This window comes from Drosophila santomea, chromosome 2R (assembly GCF_016746245.2).
Source record: "Drosophila santomea strain STO CAGO 1482 chromosome 2R, Prin_Dsan_1.1, whole genome shotgun sequence".
Lineage (NCBI taxonomy): Eukaryota > Metazoa > Arthropoda > Insecta > Diptera > Drosophilidae > Drosophila > Drosophila santomea.
The window spans coordinates 15,011,504-15,037,598 of NC_053017.2; the positions used below are offsets into that span (position 1 = coordinate 15,011,504).

The window sequence follows — 26,095 nt, forward strand, 5'->3', positions numbered from 1 at the left end:
GAGCCACTTTTCTCGCTGTGTAAGAATTTATGCGGAGGCTGAGGAGGAGTAGCCCGATGCGGCTGCAGATGCAGATGCGATGGCGATGGCAATGGCGATGGCGTTGCAGATGTCCGAGTGGCCAACGATCCGGCGATCCATGCAGATGACGATGACTTAGTTGCCAAGCTGCGAGGCGGCACCTTGCTCAAGGAGGCTGCGCTTGCATCTCACCTCGCTAACGGTTCTCTATTAGATTAATTTATATTCAAATTTTTATTACCCGCGCATACCACCGCTCGACGTCGACTGCTCTAAAATGAATTGCCAAGCGGATCGCTGCCGGATGAGTTGGAGGAGGAGAAGGATGCGGCTGGGTTTGGCGATGGTTATGGGGATGGGGATGGTGATGGGGGTTTCCGTGGAGCATGGTGCTGGATCTGGGTGTTATTAGCTCGCCTACTTGCACATTCGATGCACGCCAGAATGCCAAAGTTGCTGTTGCTGTTGGTGCTGTTGCAGGGGCAGCAATAACGTATGGAAGAAACAGTTACAACGGAAGCTGTCATTCCACTGGGGGAAAGGAGGATGGTGCATGCAGCATGGAGCATGGTGCATGGAGTTTGGAGCTTGGGGATTGGGGAATGGGCATGGATGAGGACACCAGCCTGAACTCAATGTTTGGCTAGTGGATGGGGTATAGCCAGAATGCGCTGGCGTTGCTGCTGCTGCTGCTGGTGGTGCGACAGTGATGTTGCTGTTGCTGTTGCGGCAGCAATGTTGCAGCCGTTGCCAGTTGGCCTATCGCAATAATTAACAGTAAAATGCGCGCGGCAAGAGCGGTTAATTCAAATGCATGAGAAATGCAAATGACAAACATTGATTTGAAAGGACCACGACTGCAGAGGGGAACTCTAACCGAATCCAAACTAAAACTCTGCTGTCCCCAATTAAGATGTTGATGTGGTAACCAACCGCAGCAGCAGCAACAGCAACAGCAGCCGCAGCAACTCAAACTTCAGCTGCAACTGACCGCCATGACGAAGGCAATTAGTCGAGATTTATGTTGCCGATAGAACAGCGCTCAATGAATAGTTGAGTGGGCTGGACCGTGGGTTAAGGATATTAACCGGAACATAGGCTAGACATTAGATATACGATCTTAGAAAATATTTTCAAGACACCTATAACTAATTTTGTATGTTACGTTCTCTTATGATATGTTGCTATAAAATGGTTAGACGACTAAGTGATTATTTAAGTAAGTATTCATAAGTATTCTAAGCAGAAGGAAAAAACATTATTAACCATATGCAAATACACATGTGGATTTTCCAATAGTCCAAACAACAAACTCAATAATTGTATGGTAGCACACCCTGCAAAAAAGGATTCTTTGTATCAAACTTCGGACCCTCTCAACCTTTCGAGCTTCGATTGAGCCACTAATTAAGGGTCACAGCTCGCCGAAATTCGAGCACAATAACAAACCACTTGGCAGTGGACCAACCCTTTCCCACAGCTACCCCTCATTTAGCTAAACGCCCTTTGTGGGCAATTCACTCACCTCTGCAGATGCTCCTCGACTCCCGCTGGCAAGGCACCGTCGGCCACAATGTAGACGGGCTGGCCGCCGGCTCCGGTGGTGGTGGCATAGGGTAGTCCCGCCTGGACCACCACTTGGCCGTCGGACACCAGACTGCCGATGTCGCCGCCCGAGTATATCTCCAAACCCTTCTGATCCGTGGTGGAGTAGATCACCGTCTTGCTGCCATCGTTGTAGATCAAATCGATGTGCTTATCGGCTTGATAGAGGTCGGGATCCAGTTTTTGTGGCACCGTCAGATGGGGCAGTTGTTTCACATTCACCCCATTCGGATCGGAGGTGGTGTAGATGATGGATCCACCGCCGGCAGCAGCTGCTGCTGCAGCCGCATGTTTCTTATGATCCTCGTAGATGTCGGCCTCGGTTTTAATCACATTCGAATCATTGCCGCCACTGTAATGCAACACGGAGGCGTCCAGCGGCAATGGTGATGTCTGGTACACCGCCTGTCCGTGGTCATTGTTCATCTTCTGGGCCTGGTTGTACATGGCCGTGGCCACCGCATTGTCGTTGGGCATCAGCTTGGACGGATCACTAACGATCCGGGTGAGAATGTGCTCACCAGCCTCGTTGCGCGACAGGATGTGATGCTCCCCGTTGATGATCTCTCGCGAGATGATTTGCTGCTGCTCACCGTTTGGTCCCACGACCCGGATTATCTGGTTCTCATCGAACTCGATCTTGGCCAGCGGCTGGTGCTCCGTCTGCTGTTGCTGCTGCTGCTGCTGCTGTTGGGCTTGGTTGCCCATTTGGGCCGCAATCCGCGCATCGATGGCATGACCTTCATCGGAATTATTGCCACCGCCGCCATCCGCCGGCATCACCACCTTGGGTGTTTCGTAGATGAAGACAGCCTCCTTGTCGTACAGCTTGGAGTTATCCGTGTGCAGATCCAGCACATTGACGTTCGTCATGGTGGCCAATTCCGGCTGCGGTGAGTCCGGTGATCGGTGCATTGTCGTCAGCAGTGGCACTCCGTTGGGTGCCAGTGGTGAACTGTTTGTGTTGCCTCCTCCTCCGCTGCCTCCGCCACTGCCTTGTTGGATGGGCGATAGGGATGCGTCGCTGAGGATGCCGACACCGACGCCAACTCCTAGGCGGCTGTGGGTGTGCTGGTGCAGCTGGTGGGCGTGCCCGTGACCGTGGGCGTGACCGTGGGCGTGGCCGGACAGCGAGAGCTCGTTGGACGTGATGACGCTCGTTGTGGCGGTGGATGTGGACATTATACGTGCTAGTTACGGCTTACTGAACTAATTTGAACTGGATTCCGGATTGCACTAGGACTTGGTCGTGGTGGTCTGATCATCGATGCCGTGATCCCCTGTGGTTGTTGCTATTGCTGTTGCTGCCTCGGCTGCTGGCAAGTATAAACATAATAAATATCACTTATCAACGGATTGATGGAAGGCACTTTGTTGTTTTCTTTCGTTCGAATTTAGCTCCACTTCCGGATGGTCGATGCTCGATCTTCGTCTTAGTCGTTGTTTCATTCACTGCTTTCTATGGCACTAAGGAACTTCCTTCGCTTCGTTCTCAGCTCAGCTGCAATGGGGTAAACAACAAAGGTAATTATTAGTACAAAAGTTGAGAAAGAAGCGGATTTAGTCTAGTTTCTATTATAAAGTTGAAAGCAAGCAAGCAGGATACTATCGATGTATGTAATATACCAATTTTGAGTTTCCTTTTGAAAGGAAGTCAAAAGGAAGTAAATATTTTCTACATTTTTTCAAGTCCTAAAAACATAGTTGCTTTTTTATTGTCTAACTAACAAGCTGAAAAAGCGATTTTAACTTAATAGTTTGGTTAGAAATAATTAAAAATTTGCAGGCTAGTCTTACACATCACTTGTACACTGTGAGTCACAGGCTACATGCTATAAGGTGTTTCCCAATTGGCAATAACAGCCCTACAGCAACACCCCCGCCCCCGCTGTCGCCACCACACTCAATTAACGATGAGGCCGCCGAAGCAACAATAAAAGTGGCAGTGTCTGGCGGCAGTCTGCTTGGCGCCCCTCTCCTCCCCCCACACACCTCCTCGCCCCTCTGGCGATGCAGTCACACACCCCCCATTGAAAATGAGGCAAAAAAAAACAAAAAAAAAAGGAAAGAGAAGGCACACATAAGCGGAAGAGCGAGCGGAACGGGTTCAAACGACGAGCGATTTGCAAGCACACAAAACAGACGGACGACCAGCCAGTCAGCCAGCCAACAAACAAACAAACAAACAAAAAGGGGCAAACACAAAAAATCGGAAAACGGAAAAACAAAAAAAAAACAAAAATAAATAAGCCCAGTTGGCTTGCACACACGTGGCCGTCGAACTAGTTTGACTCCTTCGCAAATGTCAAACGTGTAACTGCATAACTCAGTGCGGTTCATCACATCAGGCAGCAACAACAACACAACGAAACGAAACACAACAAAACAACAGAGCAACAAAACAACAAAACAACAAAACAACAAAACAGCCAAACAGGTGGAAGAAGCGTCGCTGCCAACGTCGCTGGCGCTGTCGACGCCAGCCGAGAAGCCAACTTCTCAGCCATATTTGTGTTTTGTTTACAACGGGGCTTTGTGTGAAATTAAACACAGAGTGTACACTATAACGCTGCACGGCTCAAAAAACCAGTCAGTCCATCAGCTGTTAATAGTCCAGAATCTGCGAGTTAGCAAAACATGTTTATGAGGGATTTTGAAACCGAAACCGAAACTGAAACTGAACTGAACTGAACTGAACTGAGCAGAGACGAGTTGAACTGAACCAAAACCGAAACCAAACAAAACAAAACAACATCATCGACAACAAGTTGAGAACAGGTACTACTCTCCAGTGTGTGTGCGCCACACACCAAAACCATACACACCGGTAGCAGCGGCGTCTCAATCCTTGACCTAATCCAGAAGGCTGACTTTCTGGTTCCACGCCTTGCCGCAGCAAACAGCCTCGGAAAACATCCACAGCAACAGCAACAGCAACAGCCACGTTTGGTCCAGGTTCAGGTCCAGGTTCAGATTCAGATTCAGGTCCAGGCCCAGGTTCAGTTCCACGTCCAGTTCCCCTAACCCTCCCCCATATTGTTGTTTGATGATAAAGCCAAAAAATTACTGGTGCCGCCGCCGCAGAGTTCACTGCTGGGATGTGGATGTGGATAAACTTGTTTTTTTTTTTTTATGTTTTTTGTTTCGTGTGTCTGTCAGCCCATGCCGGCGAGTTCACGACGATCTGGACGGGCTCCTCGGACCCGGTCTGTGGGTATTCCGTTAGTAGGTGAGGTCAGTGTCATGCTGCTTATAGACTAGTTTTTGGCACAGACAATCAGAAACGATTGCCTGAAGAAAGTCGATGTGGAAAGGCAATTAGGAAACAATTAAACCAACATCAACACCCCGGCTCGCAAGTGATCCCATCGCATCCATCGAACTGGGTCAGCTGTATTACCAGCCATTCGCAGACCCTCGGGGCAACGTACATATGTACGGACGGAGTAAAACTTTCCAACTTGCCGCTTGAATGGTCGGAGATCGGAGAATGGCAATGAAGCTGGCACCTCCAGCCGCAGATAGATGGATTCTGGGCAAGACCCATCACTCATGCGGTGGGTGCGAAAGAAATCAGCAACATGAAAAGTAGCTGCTAGTTTGGATAATGCCCAGGGAAAGGGAAGCAATGTGGAGGAGATAATCCAAATTAATCGCATAAATAGAATTTTGGCTACAAAGAAACTTTCTCAAAGAAAATATTCCAATTAAACTGTCCACCCGGGGGCGCTACAAAAATTATTGCCATCTTCTGCAATGCAATATCAACTAAGGAAGCAAACAACATTGACCAAGATATATTTTTTAGGACAAGCTTGTATATGATTGTTTTTTTAAGCACTTCCATTCTAACACTCTTCCACATGTGTTAACAAGCAAATTATTTAACATTACTTATTACCGTGTAAGACTTAATCCTATTCCATCATCAAAACAAGTCGTCGAACACAAGTGTAGTACAAGGTAATTAATAAGCAATTACTGTTATTGATTGGCTTAACAACAAACTGTAAATCACGCTTACGCTTAAAAGCGAAATTTTTCAACAAAGCATAGTCAGACTTACGCCAATACTGGATCACTATAAGGAAATCTTTCGCGGCGAAAGCAATTTACATATTTATTTATTTATAACTACAGAACCTTGGTAAATTTAAATTAACAGTCGGTTTTCCTTGAGCGCTGTGTTGCAATTGAAGTGTCGAAACAAATAAATCTAGTCTACTACACAGATCTACCTACGTTAGCTTCCTGGGGTCTATGCAGGTATGCTCACTGTATGAGTAAATCAACCTTCTCCCAAAACAATCATTACTAATTTTCATCGATTATATCGACTGGAGTCACCACATGTGAAAATAAGCCCTCGATATAACCTTTGCATACAGACAACGCCTACAACGAGATCTATGGGCATGAGTTCTTTATTATCCCCCAAACCACGATCACCTTTCCCCCCAATACCAGCGATTCCCAGATACACAGTGAATACCGAAAGCAATTCCATTTCAAATCCCATTAAGATTTGACATAATTTGAAATTTGGATTTTACGTATCTTTACCTTACTTCGAGAGAATGTTGAGGTGAGGAGAGGCGGGAGGGGTAGGCGGGAGAGGTGGAGAAAAGACAAGAGAAGAAATGCGCAGCGTAACCCTAAGACATCAGCGGTCAGAGTTGTTGGGCATCAATAACCAAAGACTGAGACTGGGGAGTTGGTAGATGGTACACTGCACAAAATTCCTCATCGATTCTAGATTATTATCCAAATAAGTTAGTGAATAACCCCTTTTAAACGTGTAAAACTAATCAACTATCATCTGGGTATTATTATATGGAATATGTATTTAACTATAGCTACACTAATTTCTTGCCGTGTATTTGGGAATGTTCAGGGGAATAAAGGCGTGCATGGTCAGGGCAGGGGTGTGGAGCGGGCAGGGGAAGGGGAAGGGGAACGGCTGCAAGACGGAGTCAAGAAGGCCCGAAGAAACGAAGAAAGGCTAAAGAAAAGAAAAACAATAAACGTTAACACGAACACGAAAATAAAATAACTCTCTCACGAAGTTCCCCCTTTTTTTGTGTGTGGGTTACATGTGCCTGTTCGCGTGTGTGCGTGTGTGTATCTCACGGCTGAATGTATCTGTGTGTCTGGCGGTGTGAGTGCTGCGTAGATGTTCATTTTACTGTACCATAATCGCAGCCCCAAATTGATCACCATCATCAAGAAGGAAAAAAATCAAAAAAAAAAATAAAAGAACAACAAAAAAAAAGAAAATAAAAATCATAATAAAAAGAAGCCGAGAACATAAGAGGCAAAAAGGCAGCACAAAAGTCCAGGGGAAAACGTAATCACAAACACTGGGCAACATCATCGATTTTCGAACAAGAAGGCGGCGCAGTCGACGTCAACGGTGGCAGCGGCAGCAGCAGCAGCAGAGGCCGAAACAGAGGCGTCTTGATCCCTTCTTTATGGCCAACTCTCCCGCTCTAGCAAGGCATTGTTGGCAGCAGCAGAGCAGAGCACGGAACAGCACAACGGCAATATAACAGCAACACCAATACCTGTGCGACTTACCTGCCGCTGCTGCTGCGCTGCGCAGCGGCCACTTCGAAATACGAAATACAAAATAAAACCAAACAAAGAGGAATGTGTGCGCGAAAGATACCAGCAACAACACAACAGCAACAATGACAGCAACAACAACGAGAACAACAACACAAGTTGAAGCTGGAGAGACCAAGAGACTTAGGCTACGTCTGCACAACATACAGGGTGTCCACTGTGGACGAAGGCTTTCAAAAGCCTTACACTGGCCAGCAGGGTTGTGGAATGGTTTAGTTTCAATTCAATGTAAATGATATACAATCCACTAACTCCATGATGATAATACAACTTTTTTAGGAAATAATAGTTCAATTTGAATTAAGCATTAAAACAAAAGTATACAAAGTATCGATGTCTATATCGCAAGCAAAATGGTTTAAATAATATTTCTATTAGATTGTTAATATCAAATAATATTCAATAATCAACACCACACACGTTGAAAAATACAATTTCCAAGTTATATATTAACCCCACCAAAACAACTTGACTTTTGGATGTCTATCTAGGTGTAAGCTAGTTTACTTTAGATAGTTCAAATAGCAAAGCTGTCGATAATTTTTAGAAATTCTCAATTTATATCGCAAGGTGATAATAACAAGTTCCTGTTCTAGATCATTACTATAAATCTTTCAAAGGTATTCATTGGGAACTACACTCAAGTAAACGCATTTAGTGTGCCCAAAAGGCCCGCTTTTATTGCTTTCTTTATTGGGAATACCAGCTATTGTGATGGAATCTCCCGAACACTAAGGGATCTATAAGCCGGAAGGCAAATGGTCAATAGGTGCTATTTCTGCCGGTGTAATCCCTCCATGAACCGACCAGGGCTACGGAGCCTGATGCGTTTATAATTACTTCTTGGTAGGCTAAGTATGTAAGTGGTACTCACTTTTGGGCCGGGGTGCCTTGAGCTCTCGGGATCAGGATGCGGATTTTGGCACTTGGTGAGGATCTATGGCACTCGAGCACGCAGGAACAGTGGATCGCTGGATCGCTGGATCTGTGGAACTGGAGCTGGATCGTGGACTTGGTTGGAGTCTGTTTGCTTGGGGAGTCTGCAACCTGGGAGTCTGGAGTCTGGAGCTGGAACTGAAATGTGGCTGCTGTTTGCTGTTGTTGGTTGTTGCTGTTTTGCTGGTGGGTGCACCTTTCGCCACTCTTTGTGCTGTTTTAGTTGTTGTTGCTGCTGCTGCTGTTGCTGTTGTTGCTGTCGTGCGTCTGGGGGCTTTTAGCCTGGCTCTCTGGGCCTTTGGCTTACACAATGCTCTCGGCTGGCTGCTTTTGGCCGCTTCTAATGTGCCACTCTTTGTGGTATGTGGAGCTGTTGTTGTTTCGTTTGATTGCTGCTGCTGCCTTTGTTGCTGGCGGTTTGTGCATTTTGGCCTAACATTTGATGTTGCTGCTGCTCATGTTGCTGCTATTGCTACTCTTGTTGCTGTTGTTGCTGTTGCTGTTGCTGCTGCTGAACACTGAAGGGCGCAAGTGTTGAGGGGGCGGGTCGGTGCGGGGGCGTTTCGCCTGGCATTTGCGTTTTCCAACCAATTTGTTCTTGCTGTTGTTGTTTTTTGAGTATTTTCACTATTTTGTACGCGCTTTCCGCACTAGCATTTGTTGTTGCTGCTGGTTCTGGCTGCTGTTATTAATCACTATTTTTATTTTGCATTTTATTATTCGCTGCTCAGCTTTGATGGCGTCTCATTCCAGCTCGCAAGCACACACACACAGGCACACTTTAAGCTCACGCTCTCCGAGAGACATGCACACGTACACACACACACAGATACTCTAACACACATGCACACTAGCATACACACACACACACGAGGTTTTTTTTCGCTTTTTCAGCCTTCTCTTCCTCTTCGTGGCTGAAATTCGTGTGTGTGTTTTATTTAATTTCGAAAAAGTTTAAGCGCGACTTTTTGCTGTTTGTTTGGCGTAGAAACTTTTGGATTTTTCGCAAATATCGCAACACACACGCGCACTCACAGGGAATTTCCGTTGGAAGCGATTAGTCGAATTTAAAACTATATATATTTTCGGTGTATTAACTTTGCTGACTTTCCGTGTGCGCGGAAAACTTGTCGTCGCTGTCGCTGGATCTCGGCTCTTGGCTATAATGCCCAAAGAGTCAATTGGAGATTGTTCAACTGTTGAATGTGCTGCTGCCGCCGCTGCTGGCGCTGCTGCCACCTCTGTCGACGTCGCCGTGCGGGTGTATTGGTGGCAAGGTGCTGTCCGTGTGCACGGCGCTGGCGAGAGAGCGCTCGATTATTATTGCTTTTTATGGTTTCATCTCTTTCGTAACTGATATTGAGCGAATGCGGCAGCGACGTCGGCAGCGCAGCGCCACTCAAATTCATTCGAATCGATGATGTTGTCTCTACACTCCCGAACACCCATACAAGTGCGTCCCGAAACACAGGTAGCCCAGTGCCTCCATCTGTGTCTGTGTGTGCGTGTGTGTGTGTGTGTGTGTGTGGGTGCACCTGCAGAGGCCGAAACGCAGGCAGGTACAAAAGACTTAGGCAACGAACCTTCCACTTCACCATGCACTTGCGACGAAGGGAGATGGCAGATGCAAAGAGAAAGAGAGAGCCACCCTCGGCAAGAGTAAACCGCTCCTGCTTTTCGTATGTCCCGTCTTAGCGTTCATTTCTGTGCTGTGGGCATTGCATTCATTATCGAAAATTCGAATTCGCTGCTCGGTGCTCGGTTCACTCCACTTCGCTTTCGAACTCGCCGCCTTGTTGTTCTGTTTTTGTTGTTGTCAGTCGGCTTGTAAGCCGCGTGAAAGTGGTAGTGCAATCGGGCATCAGGTAGAGAAACAAACACACACAACGGTGGGAGAGAGGTGGAGAGAAAGACCGAGATCACCATCACCGCATGCCAAGAGAAGACACTGCAAAAAAATACTGGCTACAAAGGTGCACTTTCACAAAACCATTCCATGATAAGTTTGACTTTGATACACCAATACTAAAATATTGTTGATAGGTTTCCTAATCACAATCAAATCTAGCACTTTATAGTATAAATAATTTCACTTGGTATAAATAATAAAGAAACAAAATGATGTATTACATGTGGAAAATATTTACCAAAAAATCAAATAACAATTCGAAATTATTTGCTTAAAGTAAGATAATTTTTTCTCCGTGTGGCATACGTAAAATAGTTGTGCATGTACCACAAACGAAAACGCCAAGTAGCTGCCGTGCCGCCACAGCCTCCGCCGCTCTCTGTACCGTTCTCTCGGCCTGGCGGCTCTGGCTTTCGGTTAACCTCAGTCGAGCTCCTACAACAACCTCAGCTCGCGAGGCGGCGGCAATCAGCGCTGTGTCGTGTGGATCGGCGGACGAACTGACGGACACGGTGCTTGTGTGCTTTCCGCCACGGTAAAGGGTGACTCCCCCAGCTTCCTTTCCCTCGATCCCCTACCCCACCCCTCACATGGCTCCACCCGCTCCAACTCACGTTGTTTGTCTTTTGGCGCTGCGCACGCGTGGTGCTGCGGCTGAGAACGTAAAGCAGTGAGCACTAGTTTACAGCGATACATTTTACATTCTACGTAATGTAGAGTGTATTTGTATAATTCAATTTTACTTACAAAAGCATACGTTGAATAGTAAATAAATATAAGAATGAAAACATTTAATATATTATGTTTAGTTGCAGATGCCCAATTACAAACACTTGCAGCTCAAGTTTGAATTTGAGTTTTATTTTCATTTCGGTTTATTGTTGCAATATGTTAAATGTTTAAAACTAAATTTAGGCTTAGTTTAATCCATTTTTTATTTATTGATTTTGCCGTTTTTGCGTTTACACATTAGTTGATTTTTTTTGGTAATAAATTTAATTTGTGGTTTTTAACTGGTCGAAACTTTTCACTAATGCTTGATTACGTTTTTGTACATATACCGCTAAGTAGTATATATATGTATATGCATGTATCGGTGTGTGCGGGCGTGTGTGTTTTGTGTGTGCGAGTGTGGCGGTGTATAAAACTAAAAACTAAAAACAAACAACAATCGCATTAAATGTACTTATATATTTTGGTTTTTTTTTTTTCTTCAAAAAGTCTTATTTCTGTCCGTTATGCAAAGTAAGAAACCGAAGAGAAACATTCACAAACAAACATTCCATACCTCCTCGCGTCCCTTTGGCCAGGACATTTTGTCTAACCTGATTGCCTAAAATTAATGTAACAAACCATGGAAACTGACGTTGGTTCTCCGATCTGCCGATCTGCCGATCTCATCGACTATAATGCAATAATGCTATAATGCAAAAGCGGTTGTCGAATTCTCAATTCCAAGTAGCAGCCTGAGTGACGCGTAAGAGTCAAGTTTTTAAGGACTAGGCGGAAGTCGGACCCTCAATCATGTCTAAGCTGTTATAAAAATATAGGAACTTATGCGGGGGTATTCCAAAATTGTCTATATTATTAACAAAACATCGAATAGTGACCCTTTGGTTATAAGAAAAGAATGTTTACCCTGATTAAATAAGCTTTAAAGTATATGGCTTGATTGACGGTTAACAATATTGAAAACATATGCTTTTGGGGAACTGGAAGATGCTTAATTGCTAGTAAAGTTAATATACTTGTGTTTGCTGTTCATGTCGGAGTGTGATGGGTGGTGGGGTTTTGTATCGATAGATGCATTAAAACTAGGCACACCAACTAGCTACGAAAATACAATCCCCGCTCCCCGCAACGAAGGTACACACATTAATATTGTACTTGTAAAATATTGTGCCTCGAACACAAACAACCTAAGGTTAAAGGAAACCAACTTAAGATCGAAAGTACATTGTTAACTTTTTGCCAGGGCTCGAACCGAAAGTCCACCTGTTTGTTCTGTGTTTTTTTTCCTTATAAACTTGTTTTTGTTTTTCTTTCTTTTCATATTTTATATTTGTTTTTAGTTTTCAATTCGACAACTTGTTTGCTAAAATTTAAATGTAACCATACTTTTGTGTTTCCTTTTTTTTGTTACCTTTTTTTTTGTTATTTATAATACTGTTTTTTAATATATGTATGTTTTGAATGCAGAAAGGGAGCAATGCAAGGAAACTCTTGGAACTTCCGCTTCTCTAACGAAAAACAAATTTGAATAATACATTGTAAGAGGATATATTTTTGTTGCGAACTTCTGATTTTTTCATTTATGTGTTGGCAGTGATATTGCGAAACGTTCTTCTTTCGACTTGGAAATCAGCTCGACATCGAAATAATATGGTACACGACGTTAGTTATGCGCTTGTTCCGGTTTGCATTCGGATAAGACTCTATAGGGTATATGTATGGTCTGTTGTGGTCTGGCTCAAAGTACGGCTCAAGATGAGGCTTTGTAAGATTTGCTTAAGAAAGGACTGCATCCTCAATGGGTTTTCATAAGAAAGTAGAAAGTGTTGCCGTCTGCTGTTGTATTTACAAAATGCTTCGATGTCATTACTCGTATGACCTAAAACGATTTCAAAACTAGTCATGTTAAATGTCTCTATATATCCGTATTTATATATATATATATTTATATATATATGCCGCTGTGTATATATAAGTATTTAAAGTTATGTATGTAATACGTTTAAAAAGATTTTTTGGTTTTCTTTCTTTTTTTGTAATGGTTTTTTGTTTGGAAAAAGTATTTCTGTTACGTTGCGGTTTATGATTACGTTTAAACATACTTATCAGTTAGCGGGTTCCGTAATCTTGGTTTCAATTTGATTAATACGTCTCTTAGATCACTAGTATTACAATGGATGCTATTTGTGTCGCTCGTTTCGTATTAGCTTTCTGGGTATTTTTTTGTTCTTTTGTTGTTTTGTTATGTTTTTGTTTTTTTGGGTGTTTTGGAAAATGCTTTCTGTGGTCGAACCTGCTTCTCAGTGAAAACAATTTGTTTGTAGTGCCTAACTCTTTGGTTAGCTAACGACTAGAACGTAGGAAGAAAAAGGAATCCGATTCATATTGAACGCACGACGTCTGATTCACCTGCCCCTAACAGGATTCTGATTTCGGGGCTGCTCGCAAAATGGTTAAATGGTTCTACTAATGGATACATATTGCTTAGTCGATTGCAGCAGCGATTGGGGCGGAAAATCAAAGTCAACACAGCGCAACTGAATTCGTTCCAAATCCGATCTGATCCGGGATCGGCGATCGACGATCATGCTATCCTCTCTAAGTGGGACTATCCGCCTTGGAACCGGCATTCGAGTTGTCTTGCAGTTGAGCTAGTGTCTTGAACTTTTGAGAGTTTAGGAATCTGCAACGAAGGATCCGTAAGTATCTAAAAAGTATATCCTTCGCCAAATGGGACTCACCTCGGATATGAGTCTCTGTGCATCAGTGTGTAGATCTGGATTTGAGCTTCGTCGAAGGTGTGCGTCGTGGGCTCGATCATGTTCCGGTTGACGATCTCGCGGACTCGAGAGTCCAGTGACACCTCCCTGGGCGACAGGATCGAGATGTAGTCCTCGTAGATGAGGCGCGCCTTCTCCTCCACCAGCTCTGGGCTGTTCTCCGTCTTGAGGTCCTCGCAGGCCAGCCAGAACAGGATGTTCTCCTCACTGAATTCGCTGCGCAGGAAGTTCTGGAACACCTTTCGACCAGCTGGGAAAGCATTCGCCATGCAATTATTAGTATTGGATCGAGGTGCTAATGTGCTAATGTTAAATGGCTTACCTGTGCTCTTCATCAGCTTGTCGAAGCTTTTGCCCCAGCTGCGGATTTCCTCCAGTGTGGGTCTGTTAAATACAAATAAAATTAGTTTTTTTCATCGTTAATGTTTACCAAGTTTATTGGTGCTCAAACTCACTGCTCGCCATCCAAGAATTCGGCATTTACCAGATCTCGCTTCGTGGGGGCATTTTCATCGGCATTCTTGATGGCCAGACTGTAAATATGACGAAAGAGAAAAATAGGGAGGACGCTTGTTAAAAGTCGATTATTTGGATTTTACAACTCATCAATCACCCTTTAAAGTATACTACAATTTTATTCATCGCTGAATTGGCGCTCGGCTTGACTCATTTTTAACTGGCACAAAATAGCATAAATATGCCAGTACAGTAGTCGCTCGATAACAGTAACTTTTAGATAGCGCGAGCTACTGATTATCATTTCATAAAACAGTTGCGCTGAGGCATAGAAACTAAAAATAAGCAATACTACATGATAAGTCGGAGAGTTTAAAGGTTACACTTCGATAAAACCAAATATCGGAGTGCGATATAAAGATATAGTGCCGCGAGTAAACACTGTAGATAGGCTAATGGCATATCGGTTTTGGGTTTCGAAGCCCGGAGACAGAGCACCGGAGTACTCGAACTTGACATAAAGCTCTCTTATCTGGACGACAGTTATCAGAGCGACTCGCTGGCCCAATACCTAATCAAAGTCACACAGGCGTACGTACATACATACATACATAAATATACACCCCTATATACGAGTATGAATCAAATTATATGTGGCCAGGGGTTTGGGGCGACGACCGGGTGCTCTGAACTAGGGTTTTTGGAGTGCCCCCCACCCCCTAACCCACAGTTGGGCACACAAAGGTGCGGAGGGGGTTGCGCGTTGGCGGCGGGTCGCTAAAAAGACTTTCGATTTCATTCACGAAAACATGCAACACTTGGAGGAGTCCGCGGAGGAGCCCGCCACATACTTATTTATATTTGATTTGAAAAGTGCCCTCCAGAGAGCTTTTCGCTGCCCGTCGCCTTGCTCCCGGAATTGTGAATGAATGCGGGAGAAACTGAGAGCGCGCCACCCGCGCCAAAGAGCGTTTCGTAAGAGAGAAAACGGAGAAAGTTCGACAGGGGAAGAGGCGGAGAGGAAAAGAGCTTTCGACAATTGAGCAGCGTTGCCAGCTGCCAGGAGAAGGCCACCTTGTCCGTGGCCACCTCCATTTCCATTTCAACTTCCCTATCCATGTCCATATCCATATCCATGTCAGTGGGCACAGCCATAGCCGAAGCCGAAGCCAAAGCCACAGCCACAGCCAAGCAATAGTTAAAGCCAAAGCAATAACCATAGCTGTAACCGTGGCCATATCCATGACTGCACTGCGAGAAACAAGGACTTTTTTGTCTCTTTTTCGAAAAAGGTGCTAACAGACAGACAGGCTTTTAAATGAAATGGATTTGTAAAATCATAAATTTGTTTTGTTATTAAAAAAAAACAGATAAGAAACTAAACTAAAAACACCATAGTTTATAAAGGAGTTTATAGTAAATATCTGGAATAAACACTGTCCTATTATTATCTTATTATCTTATTATATATTTACTAAGATATTATATGATTATAATAATGACTAGAATGCTAAATCTTTATATAAAGCTAATTTGTTTAGGTGAATAAATGCCACCACAATGTAAAACCCAAACTTTACAGCCCAACAAAACCACTTGTTCATTTCTCTCAGTGTACGAATGCATGAGTGTTCAAGGAGGTGCTTACCATTTGGCCCTGTTGTCACGATGCGGTTGGTATTGGATGGGTATTGGCATAGGTAGTTGTTATAACGGCCGAACGTTGGTTGAGTCAAGGCAGCGCGGTAACGAGAAAGAAATTGATTTCGTGTCAGAGGATTCGAGCGGTGCACAAATAGGCCACTCGGCGGTGGGCCATACTCACCAGGAGCAGGAGCAGCAGCAGCACCAGCAGAAGCAGCACGGCTTCTGCGACTGCGGACGCTGCAACGTGGTCGCATTTGAATCCTGCAGCACGTTGGACGTGGAGCCTAGGATACCCACGCTGCCGCCCACGGTGGGCGATACTCCGCCCAGGCTGCCGCCACCTCCGCCGACGCCCACGCCCCCGCCGCCTCCGTTCCCGTTGCCATTGCCGTTCCCATTGTTGCCACTATTGTTGGCGGCACTTTGCTGTGAGGATGCAGTCATGCCGCGCAATCGACAGCCACTGGGCAGCTCCGAAACGGTGCAGGACATGCCGCTACCTGCAATAAAGGAACAAATTGAAACGTTAATGAACATGCACCACGGAGAGGGGGGCGAATCGCAATCACACTGCAAGAAATAGCACCATTAGTCAGCCAACAAAAATGGTAAACCAGAACTGCGTTAACTGTTTAATGGTCTTGGTGAGCTGATGAGTGTTTGTCATTTAAATGATACTTAAACTCTTTAATTGATTTCACATTTTAGTTTTTTGATTTCACAGTTTAAATATATTATTTAAATACTCTTATATACTTTACTTTAGTTTTTTGAAAAGTGAAATCTGGAGGAATAGGTCTAAATGCCGAACTGCTACCGATTCGCCGCGTTTCCGTTTTTCCGTGTGCACTTACCTGCCCTTTGAAAGTTGAGGTTGACGCTGGCGGTGCTGATGGAGATGGAGATGGAGGTGGAGGTGAAGGTGCTGATGGCGCTGGGTGTTGGGTGGTGAGGTGGTGCTGCCCCAGCTGGCGGACCGCCCACTGCCACTGACCTACCCACTCACCCGCTCGCTGTGGTGCTCTTTTCTTTGCCTCGGCTTCTCTTTCTCTGGTTCCTTTGGTTGTGCGGGGTGGGGGGCGCGGAGGCCGTTACGTATTTATGTTTTTGCTAATAATTTTTTATCGAAAGTTCCCACACTCTCTCTCGCTGTCCCTCTCTCTGCGGCGCTCTGTGCTCTCTTTCTCGCTCTCTCCACAGCAGCTGCTCTTGATTTTAGTTTTAGTTTTCGTTTTGTTTAATGTTTTTTTTTTTTTGCTTCCTTAGCTTCTCCTTAGCTTTTCCTTGGGCGATTTTACAAGCCGAAAAAATTCCAGAAATTCTTCAAGATTTTTCCGATAACCTTTTTGAGTAGTTGTTATCCTTATCGTAGAGTCCTGATTTCAACCTTCGCGTGGGTTTGGTTCCTGTTCCTTTTGCTAGCGTTTTTCTTTTTTTGAAGAGTTGATGGTGCGCGGGTGGCATTTACATATTCCGCTCCGGATTTACGGGCGAAAATCTAGCGATTCAATGGCCCCGTGCACCAAGGGGCACATTTCACAAGCGTTACGAAATTTATGAGCAGCTGGAGCTGCCACCGTAGTTGTTGTTCTGGCCTTTTATTTATTTCTTGTGCTAGTCATTACACTGCCATTGTATATATGTACATGTGTATGTGCCGATGTGTGCGTGCGTGTGTGCGTGTGTGGCGAGAAGGGGGTGGGTGGGCTGGAGTACCACCACATTGACACGCAACTTGGCTAAGTGGAGCGCATTGTTTGGCCCATTGGGCGGATGGGGCGTACGGGGCGTATGCGTGATTTTCCCCACTTGTGCTGATGTTGCTGCAACAGCTGCAACATGTAGGCATCGGCAGCTAATTGCACTTGTTTGTAACTCGAGGCGCCTGCGATTTTTGGTCGTTGCAGTTATCACAAATCAGCTGCTTGGCTTTCTTTGTTGACCATTGCCTTTAGCCTGGCTATCTTGTATGTATGTACATATGTACTAATATTTTATTTTGTATTATTTACTTGCTGTTTAGCCAGCGCTTCCGTTCAGATTTTCACTCAAACACCACACGTTTGTATTTTCTTTGAGGATTTTTGGGCGATTGGGTGGGCGGGAAAAGGGGGTCGCGTTTGTATGTATGTATGTGTTTTGAGGAGCAGCGACGAGTACATACGAATTTTTGCCACTAGAATCGGAATCGAAATGTGTATATTTGTATATATTTTTCTTTTTCGCCCCGAAATTGTTTTGCTTGTGCTTGGTTTGGTTTTTTTTTTGGATTTTCTTTCTGAATTTCTTTACGATTTTTTTCGTTGACGAGTATGTGCGTGTGTATGTGTGTATGAATACGAATTTTGGGGGAAACTGCAATTTTCGTGGTCACTGGATGGCCTGGACAGGCATTTTCACATTTTCAAATTTTCACATCTCGCCCTCGGCCATATTTTATTATATTCCCTCGTTCTCGATTCCCCCGCAATGGCAGCTATGGCAGCCAATTCCCATTCGATTTCTGCGCTCTGCGATTTTGGCTGCTCAGCACCAGCAGCACCCAGAAGCTGAAGCCAAAATCCTCGACAGGTCGATTCGAGCGATTCGAGATTCTCTCCGCTCGGGCAAAGGCAGGCGACTGATTTCCAAGCAGTGCCGTGTCGCCCAGCTCTTGATTTTGATTTTCCAATGCGCGCGCTCCTCCCGAGGAGCGCAAGATAACGGCGAGTGGAATGTGGTGGTGCAACAGGGGGGGAGGGCTGGAGGGGGCTCCAAAGGTGGACTGAGCGGAAAAGCTTTGTGGAATTGCTATACAGTTAGAATTCCTGGTACACACAGGAGAGGGACTGACAGGCGGCGAGAACGCGAGAGAGCGGACGGAAAGACATGTGCGCGAGTCGGATAAAGAGAATAAAGCTCGGGACTCTTCGCCCCACTGGAATTTACCCCAAAGCTTTTGGGGCTAGAACTTAACAACTTTCGGCAGGGTTGCAATTACATTTTGATTTTGGGATCCCGTTGATTTCTCAATTTGTTCAAAATATTGTTCAAATATAAAATTAATATATTTTTTATTTACTATTGAAATTTCACAAAACTTTCGGAAACTAAAACCAACTTGCTTAGGGTTTGTACACCTAGATTACGTGTATAGTCGGATGGTGCTGTCAGCGCCCGTGGAGAAGATCCATGGCTGCACCGGATGCCAGTTGACATCCAGCACGCCAAACTCATCACGCTTCTCGTGTGTTTGCAGCTTCTTGAGCGGCACAATCAAGGGGTTCTGCAGCAGGTCACTAAAAATGGTTGCAGAAATTAGTATATATCCTGGCTCATTGTGATTTAAAAGAACTTACTTATAGACCATGCCGTGGGAGACGATCACAGCCTGGTCATCGCTGCCAGAAGCAAAGAGCGGATACCGGAGATGGAAAGCCACACTACGAACAGCATTGCGATGGAGTCGCATGGTCTGGTAGGGCTTGGTGGACAGGTCCAAATCAAACCAGAGCATCTTTTTGTCATAGGTGGACACCAGCAGATTGTCGCCCTTGGGATGAATAGACATCCCCGATATCCATTTGGAGTTGGTCAGCAGCTTCTTGACAAGCTCTTGTTTGACCAGATCATAAATGCGAATGTTGTGTTGCGTCTGTAAAACCAAAGCCAAGTCAATCACACTTAATAAACGCATTCGAAAAAGTAAACTAATAATTACCGCCACAAAGAAGCAGGGCTTCACCGGATGGAAGAGCACGAATTGGATGAGACCCTTGCTCTTAGAGAATGGAATCTGTGAGCGCCGCTTGGACAACTGATGAATTAAAGCCGAGCGGTTAGCACCTTCGGGCATCACTGTGGCCAAGTAGTCACCACGTCCGTGCCAGGTGACCTGTCGGATGGGTTTGAAGTGGGTAATCACTACGCGGACGCCCTTCTCCTGCTCATCAGCTTCCGCATTGGACCACTGCACCGCCGTCTTGATGCGTTCACTTTCAATGACATCCTGGCTGGGCGCCTCAGCCAAAAGATCGTCGGTCTTCTTCACCAGCACCTTGTCGCCCACTTTAGGATTGACGAGAAGCAGGCGATTGCCGGTGGCCACTGCAATAATGGACAACTTGGGATTAGGGCACCAAGCCACGCAGCGCACCACTTCGTCTGTCTCGATTGTCCGAATGCAACGACCCGTTGCAATTTCCCAAACTGTCATATGAAATAAATTAGTTTAGGAATATAAAAAGATTGTCAGTTCAATATAGTACTCACTCTTGACGGTTTTATCATCCGAACCGGAGACGAGGTACTCTCCCTTGGGCTCCACACTAACAGACCGCACCAGATCGGTGTGGCCGCGGTAAACCATACTTTCCACCGTTGGGAAGGGCTGCAGGTCACGCGGCGAGGGCAACTTGGGGATAAGGTACTCGGCATCGATGTTCAGCTTGACACGCTTGGCACGGGGACACAGGTACAGATCCAAGCAACGAAGGAAGCGCTCTCGAAGGTATCTGGAGTAGGCTGGCACCTCTCTCAGCGACCTGAACTTCTGTGGCATGAAGTGCAGCTTGCGCTTGTGTGGCTCGTCCTTAAGCTTAAGCCACTCCTTGGTCTCCTTGGCATCGAAAAGGTACTCTGGCGGAGGATTGTAGGACTCGGCATGACCGGGAAGGTCACGTTTGGGCGCAGAGACTGGATCGTGGATGCGGCGCATGTGCTCCCGACTAGTGTCCGTTTCCCACAGCATGTAGAACTTGGGACCCCGCTTGGCTTGCTTCTCGCGTTCCACTTCCTCAGTGGTCTTCATCCAGCCCATTTTGAGAGCGTGCACCATGCGAGAGACGCGCTTCTTTTCGGAAACTGAGGGCAGGAAAGAGCGCTTGTGGTCGGGTACGTTCTTGATGGGCATCTTTTCCACCTCCGAGGTGAACCATTCGATCCAGGGCTCGTACTCTTCGTGATCCTTGTTGGGGATGCGACCCGAAACGATGCGCTTGATCAGAGCAATATCCTCGTCCGTTAGGCGCACATCCTGACCGGTAAGTGGATCCTTGACGGTACGCCAAAAGTCCGGATCCTCGATCTTGCGCAGGAACTCATCTATTTGATCGCCTTGTGGTGGTTTAATGATCTTCTTGGCATCCCAGTCGTAGCCGATGTGTTTGTATTCGTCGTACCAGTGCATGGGTATGTTGCCCACAGTATTTCTTATGTCCTCCTCGTCAGAGGTATCTGAATCCTGATACTCAGGCTTGGAGGTATCCCTTTTCGACAGCTCCGTTGTGGGGGCTTTCTTAGACGCGGCACCGCTGCTGCTGGGCTTATCGTCTGATTGCTTTGACTTGGTATCCTTATCCTTATCTTCCACTCCCTCTTCATCACTGCTTCCCTCCTCCTCATCATCGTCTTCATCGCTACTTTCTTCATCTTCTTCAGCTGATGAGGATTGCTTTCTGCCCAAGTAGTTTCCCTCCTCGTCGCTTTCGAACTGCAGTTCCTCGCTGGAATCGGAGTGGTACTCCTGATCTATGCCCTCGTCATCTGTTGAATCTTCGCCGGGATCTTTTACAGCTTGGAGCAGGTCCTTAAAGAGCAGAAACACATGCAGGTCATTTGTGAGTAACATTTTCTGAGTATTTCCTTGTCAATGGGTCTTACCTCCTCCTCCTCCTCATTTTCGGAAGCCTCGGAACTGGCCACCACTTCATTTGTGGGCTCCGCATCCTTTCCCTTGCGTTTTAGAGCTAGTTTTTTGGTCATTTTGAGTTAAAAACAAAACTAACGCGGCGCACGTGTTGCAGTCAGCGATAGCGATGGAAAGTGCCTGAAATGTTAGGTTATCGATTGGCTTGCCGCCACTGCTGCTGCTGGTTATCGATTACAAAAGGAGCTAGAAGTAGACAACTTTTTATATTTGTGTCTTTTTTTTTTAAGATGTTACGCTTAATATATATTATCCATTTACAATTAATGGACCATTGCTGTTGTAAAGTGATCCAGTTGATAAAGAAGCCGTGCTGGCTAATGTAAACCAATTACAGCGATATTGTGAGCAAGTCAGCAAAATACCCTAACGCCAATTGGAAGATTCTTGAACGAACCATTTTTCAGTGAAATTTGCAGACTTACGTGCTGATTTTTTTGGGTCAGTGCGAAAATCAAAGGTGACACGCCGCAACTGGAGCACTAGGAACTCACCGTCAACGAAACGCCGGCGGCCGAACGACGGTATTACTCATCCGGAAGGCGAAACCATCGATTTGCAGCACACACAAGGGCAAACAAAAGTGCCCACGCACACATTGGCAAGGTTGCCCCCCCTCCTTTCGATCCCCACAAACACACGCTCACCCACACCAGCATAGGAAAACCGACACACAGACGTCACGATGACTGCGCCGCGACGCCTGCGAAAAGAATTGAGCGATTTGCAGGACAACACACTGAAGGCCTTCCGGGACATCAAGGCGGACGATGACAACCTGCTGCGCTGGACGGGATTGATTGTGCCGGACAATCCGCCGTACAACAAGGGCGCCTTCCGCATCGAGATCAACTTTCCGGCGGAGTATCCCTTCAAGCCGCCCAAGATCAACTTCAAGACACGCATCTACCATCCGAACATCGACGAGAAGGGCCAGGTCTGTCTGCCCATCATCAGCACTGAGAACTGGAAACCGGCCACACGCACTGACCAGGTCGTCCAGGCACTGGTGGACCTAATCAACGACCCTGAGCCGGAGCATCCGCTGCGGGCGGAGTTGGCAGAGGAATTTCTCAAGGACCGCAAGAAGTTCGTAAAAAACGCCGAGGACTACACCAAGAAGCACAGCGAAAAACGTCCGGCCGACTAGCGGATAGGCGTGGGAAGAGCAGGAGGAGGTGGACCAGTTCACAATCCATGTGTACCCTCACCCCTTAGTCTTGTGATTTTTCAGTTAGTTATTTAATTTTCATTTTTGAACCCCAAAAAACTATCCTCAGCAAACATGTAAGCGGATTTCCCCGGCAGAGTACCTAGTTTTGTAAAAGTAGCACTGTAATTTTATGCAATTGAGAAATACATGTTCGTTATGTTAAAACACAGCTGGCGACTCTTGGAGCGCAGAGACATCCGCGTTGGATGTCGTAGCCATGGGAGGCATGGGAAAGGATTCCTCGCCCAGCATGCCACGGAAGCAGGTCAGCAGCACGCTGTTGTTGTGCTGAATGAGGGTGTTGCTGAACTGGTTCTTCTGCAGCTCCTTAATGTCCAGCAGGCTGTGAATGGCACCCGCCCGCTCATCCTTAAGGAGTTCCAACACCTGTTCCAATGCCTTGTTATCCGAATCTTTCAACTTACTCAACGTAAGAGCGTGCGATTGATTGCTAAAACTACAGTCCTGATAAACGGTTTCTATGAGAAACAGGAGCAGCGACGCCGCATAGTGAGTGAGGAACAGGAACTTTTGGAAGACAATGCTCTCTGGCTTCATTTCCTTTACCGCTTCCAGAAGATCTATAAAAAAACGTTGCTGGGCGGTGTGGAAAGCCTCGCCTTCTGTTGGTGGCACGTAGCTCAGTGTCTTGCATTCCAACTGGCACTTTGGCGCTGACTGCCAAACTGGGTCGAGATCAAATGTGTCCAGGATGCGAAGGCGCAGTAGGAGTATTGGTTCCGAGGCAAACATGCTGCTTTGAAGGCTCTGAACAGGTGCTCCACCTGAAACGTGTAGATTCAAGGGTGACGCTCTGTTCTTTGCGTATGAGTACTGTGTTCTAGTGTTAAGACACTTCTCCAGTTGGTTAAATTCGCGGCGCAAACAGTAAATCTGCTTGAGGAGGTCACCGTGTTTCAAGGTCTCCCTTTCTGTGTAGGATCCGCCATAGACAGGCACTGTGAATCCCAGAGCCTTACTGGTGGCCTCCTTGTCCACAATGCAGAGGCTATCCTCCAATGGCTTCACATCGTAGAGACTGTAGTAGTTGTTTGAGACGAGGCCGCGCAGATGATGTAGGTGTCTTAGATAATGACGATCATTGGACTCGTAGGCATAGATGCTTCCCTCGATGGCATCCGTTTGCAGCTTCATGTAGAGACGGCAGGCAATCTCGTGCTGCATGAGAAAGTCCTGGGGGATTTGGGACCTGGCAAACAACGGCATCACCAATGTGTCATTCGGCTGAGCAAGCTTGCCCTTTATCTCCTCTAGCAAACGAGGCAAGCCGGGGTGGTCCTTCTGATAGTTCAGGCAGATTACATACACTTCCGAATTTCCCCGTTTGGAAGTAGCCGGCTTAAAGATGTGCACCTCCTCAAAGATGCAGTTGAGTGTGTAAAGTAGCGATACACTGCAGGCCTCGAAGAGGGTAAACATCTTCACCAGGAAGCTACCCCCACTTGAGAGAACTCTCAAGGCACTGAGTACTTCTGCAAAGAAGAGGCGAACCACTATCTCTTCCTGGCAATCAGGCTGTGCGGCACAATCGATGGAACCATCGGCAGTGACAAGATCCACCTGTCCCTGAAACTCCTCCTCACAACGCTTCACCAGGTGGTCAATATTGGCCACATCTAGCAGATTGCCAGTGAGATCTTTGTGGAAAAGCCAGTTGTCCAGCGTGTGAAAGATGAACCTGTCATCGCTGATCATCTGGTTTAGAGCATTGCCTTCATAGTAGGGATTCAATGTGGTTGAGCGCCAGCGCCATTTAATCTGGAACAAGAGTTCAGTTTCCCTTTCTCTCAAGGATTGTTGGGTAGCTCACCTCATCCTTATGATATTTGCTATGTAGGTAGTGGTTCAGAGATGCAATGAAGGCACCGGGTGCCTCGCAAAGATGCAGACTGTTGACCGTTGGCTTCGTGACCAATGGATAACGATGCAGGCACTCGAACAGCTTGCACCAGGCCACAGTTACGAACTCCGCTTTGGTGTCGTTCTTCAGGCGCCAGGACACCTCGCCAGAAGGATCCCGCCTGTTGGTGTGAGCACTCCATTCCTGCACTCCATAGTCGTTCAGTTTGCTTTTAACCGCATTCAGCTGCTCCCGCAGCGACTGCAGCGCCTCGAACTGGTAGAACTCGCTGAAAAGACCCTGATCCGGTGGCGGCAACTGCCAGGATGTGTTACCTTTGGGCTTCTGATAGTGGAACTTTTTTTCGAAGAGCTGCTCCAGTTCGGAGGGCCTGATGGACTGATAGTCCGTCTGAAAAGTGAGAAATGTAATAACTGAAAAGATTTTAGGTTCCTCTACTCACCATGGGATGTGGTTTTCCTTGCGCAGACGAACGAAAGCTCATTCCGGCTAAATTTAAATGCGAATTGGCAAAAACAAAGCGATCTCCGGCACAATAGAGATGGAAAAAGCTAAAGGCGATCCATCGCCAAAACAATAGCGACGGCAACTAAAAACCGCGAACGTTATCGATAAAGCTATCAAATTTGAATTGATTTTCTTGGCTTAGATGAATAATTATGAATAAGAAGCCTAAAGTGGCTATTACAGTACTACAGCATTTTCTTAGTTTGTTAAATTCAATGAAAATAATCACTTTGCTTAACAGTGAACTATAATGTTCATCAAAAAGTTGAAAAACAGCTTAAGTTCTGTCAAGTTATTAAAACCAATAGTTTTCTTAGCACAAATTTTAAAAGTTAAAATAATTTTGATTTTACCACTTTTCTTAAGCAAAACTCTCTATAAAAAACCCAATCGCTTTAATGCGATTGTTGTACCTTAAAAGGTCTACCTCCTGCAGAAATAGAACTTCCTTTTCACCTTCGAAAGCGATCATCGTCCAAGCATTTCCCGTAGGTGTGCGATGGTGGAAACGTGTGCCTGAAATACCAAATGGCTTATTTAAAAACGGATTTCTTTGATTCTATGGATAGTTATTTAGAAAGCGCACAGCAGGCGACAAATAAGGTGCCTACAAAGTGCCCGGTTACGAAACTATTGGTCATCATCCGTTAGTGATTCCGATTGTGCATACTAATATTAAATTAAAATCTAATTTTATTGATGCGGATGGGCCAAGTACGGAAGTGGGAGAAATTGTAGGAAAGGCACATACATATGTACATACTGCATATACTTGTACTCCCAATCGGAATGTGGTTATGTCTTGGGTTTTCGGAATTTCAGCATCGACCATTGTGGTCAATGGGTTTACTTAATACGTGCATACATCGCCGACTTTATAGCCATTTGAGACGTGAGGCGTGTTTTTATGAATAATAATAACGATATTCAAATTATGAGTTTCCAAAGCTGACAAACGCAGAGGATCGCGATGGATACCGATGCCGCTAACGCAGAAGGGGCATCTCTCTTCCCTGGAGCTCGACATGGGTCGTGCGTAACGTTCTCCGCCTTTCTATATGCATATATCTCCACATATAAGTAGCAGTCGGAGCAT

General features: G+C 45.8%; 5 protein-coding genes across 14 annotated transcripts in view; 1 reads left to right on the forward strand and 4 right to left on the reverse strand.

The window, feature by feature from the left end:
* Positions 1 to 9,378, reverse strand: part of LOC120445253 (protein grainyhead) — a 39,678-nt gene extending 30,300 nt beyond the window's left edge. For 6 of the 9 annotated variants that reach the window (XM_039625530.1, XM_039625528.1, XM_039625532.2 and 3 more), the window contains exons 1-2: positions 8,126 to 9,378; positions 1,547 to 3,127 (exon numbers count right to left, since the gene is read on the reverse strand). In XM_039625530.1, the coding sequence (XP_039481464.1) occupies positions 1,547 to 2,808 (1,262 nt within the window). In that variant the 5' untranslated portion in view covers positions 2,809 to 3,127; positions 8,126 to 9,378. The remainder of the gene's footprint in view (positions 1 to 1,546; positions 3,128 to 8,125) is intronic. The other 3 variants (XM_039625538.1, XM_039625534.2, XM_039625533.1) reach the window with 2 other exon arrangements.
* A 2,982-nt stretch (positions 9,379 to 12,360) lies between these two features.
* On the reverse strand, positions 12,361 to 18,339 carry LOC120445631 (regulator of G-protein signaling 17). 2 transcript variants are annotated; one of them, XM_039626156.2, is made up of 7 exons: positions 16,566 to 18,338; positions 15,890 to 16,211; positions 15,713 to 15,721; positions 14,064 to 14,141; positions 13,931 to 13,992; positions 13,570 to 13,858; positions 12,361 to 13,511 (listed from the first exon to the last, which is right to left on the reverse strand). In XM_039626156.2, exons 2-7 carry the CDS (start codon positions 16,201 to 16,203, stop codon positions 13,427 to 13,429), a joined length of 837 nt encoding a protein of 278 aa, XP_039482090.1. In that variant the 5' UTR covers positions 16,204 to 16,211; positions 16,566 to 18,338; the 3' UTR covers positions 12,361 to 13,426. The 2 variants fall into 2 exon arrangements, with proteins under 2 accessions (XP_039482090.1, XP_039482092.1); XM_039626158.2 differs by lacking the exon at positions 15,713 to 15,721 and having other exon boundaries at positions 16,566 to 18,339.
* Positions 18,340 to 18,747: 408 nt separating this feature from the next.
* On the reverse strand, positions 18,748 to 21,529 carry LOC120444754 (ribosome biogenesis protein BOP1 homolog). The gene is made up of 5 exons (XM_039624683.2): positions 21,352 to 21,529; positions 19,963 to 21,277; positions 19,412 to 19,899; positions 19,050 to 19,345; positions 18,748 to 18,989 (listed from the first exon to the last, which is right to left on the reverse strand). The coding sequence occupies exons 1-5, from the start codon at positions 21,451 to 21,453 to the stop codon at positions 18,836 to 18,838; spliced, it is 2,355 nt and encodes a 784-aa protein (XP_039480617.1). The 5' UTR covers positions 21,454 to 21,529; the 3' UTR covers positions 18,748 to 18,835.
* A 205-nt stretch (positions 21,530 to 21,734) lies between these two features.
* Positions 21,735 to 22,779, forward strand: LOC120444757 (ubiquitin-conjugating enzyme E2-18 kDa). The gene is made up of 2 exons (XM_039624685.2): positions 21,735 to 21,749; positions 21,805 to 22,779. Exon 2 carries the CDS (start codon positions 22,083 to 22,085, stop codon positions 22,545 to 22,547), a length of 465 nt encoding a protein of 154 aa, XP_039480619.1. The 5' UTR covers positions 21,735 to 21,749; positions 21,805 to 22,082; the 3' UTR covers positions 22,548 to 22,779.
* On the reverse strand, positions 22,715 to 25,088 carry LOC120444756 (cap-specific mRNA (nucleoside-2'-O-)-methyltransferase 2). The gene is made up of 3 exons (XM_039624684.1): positions 24,935 to 25,088; positions 24,442 to 24,882; positions 22,715 to 24,389 (listed from the first exon to the last, which is right to left on the reverse strand). The coding sequence occupies exons 1-3, from the start codon at positions 24,974 to 24,976 to the stop codon at positions 22,770 to 22,772; spliced, it is 2,103 nt and encodes a 700-aa protein (XP_039480618.1). The 5' UTR covers positions 24,977 to 25,088; the 3' UTR covers positions 22,715 to 22,769.
* Positions 25,089 to 26,095: the final 1,007 nt, after the last annotated feature.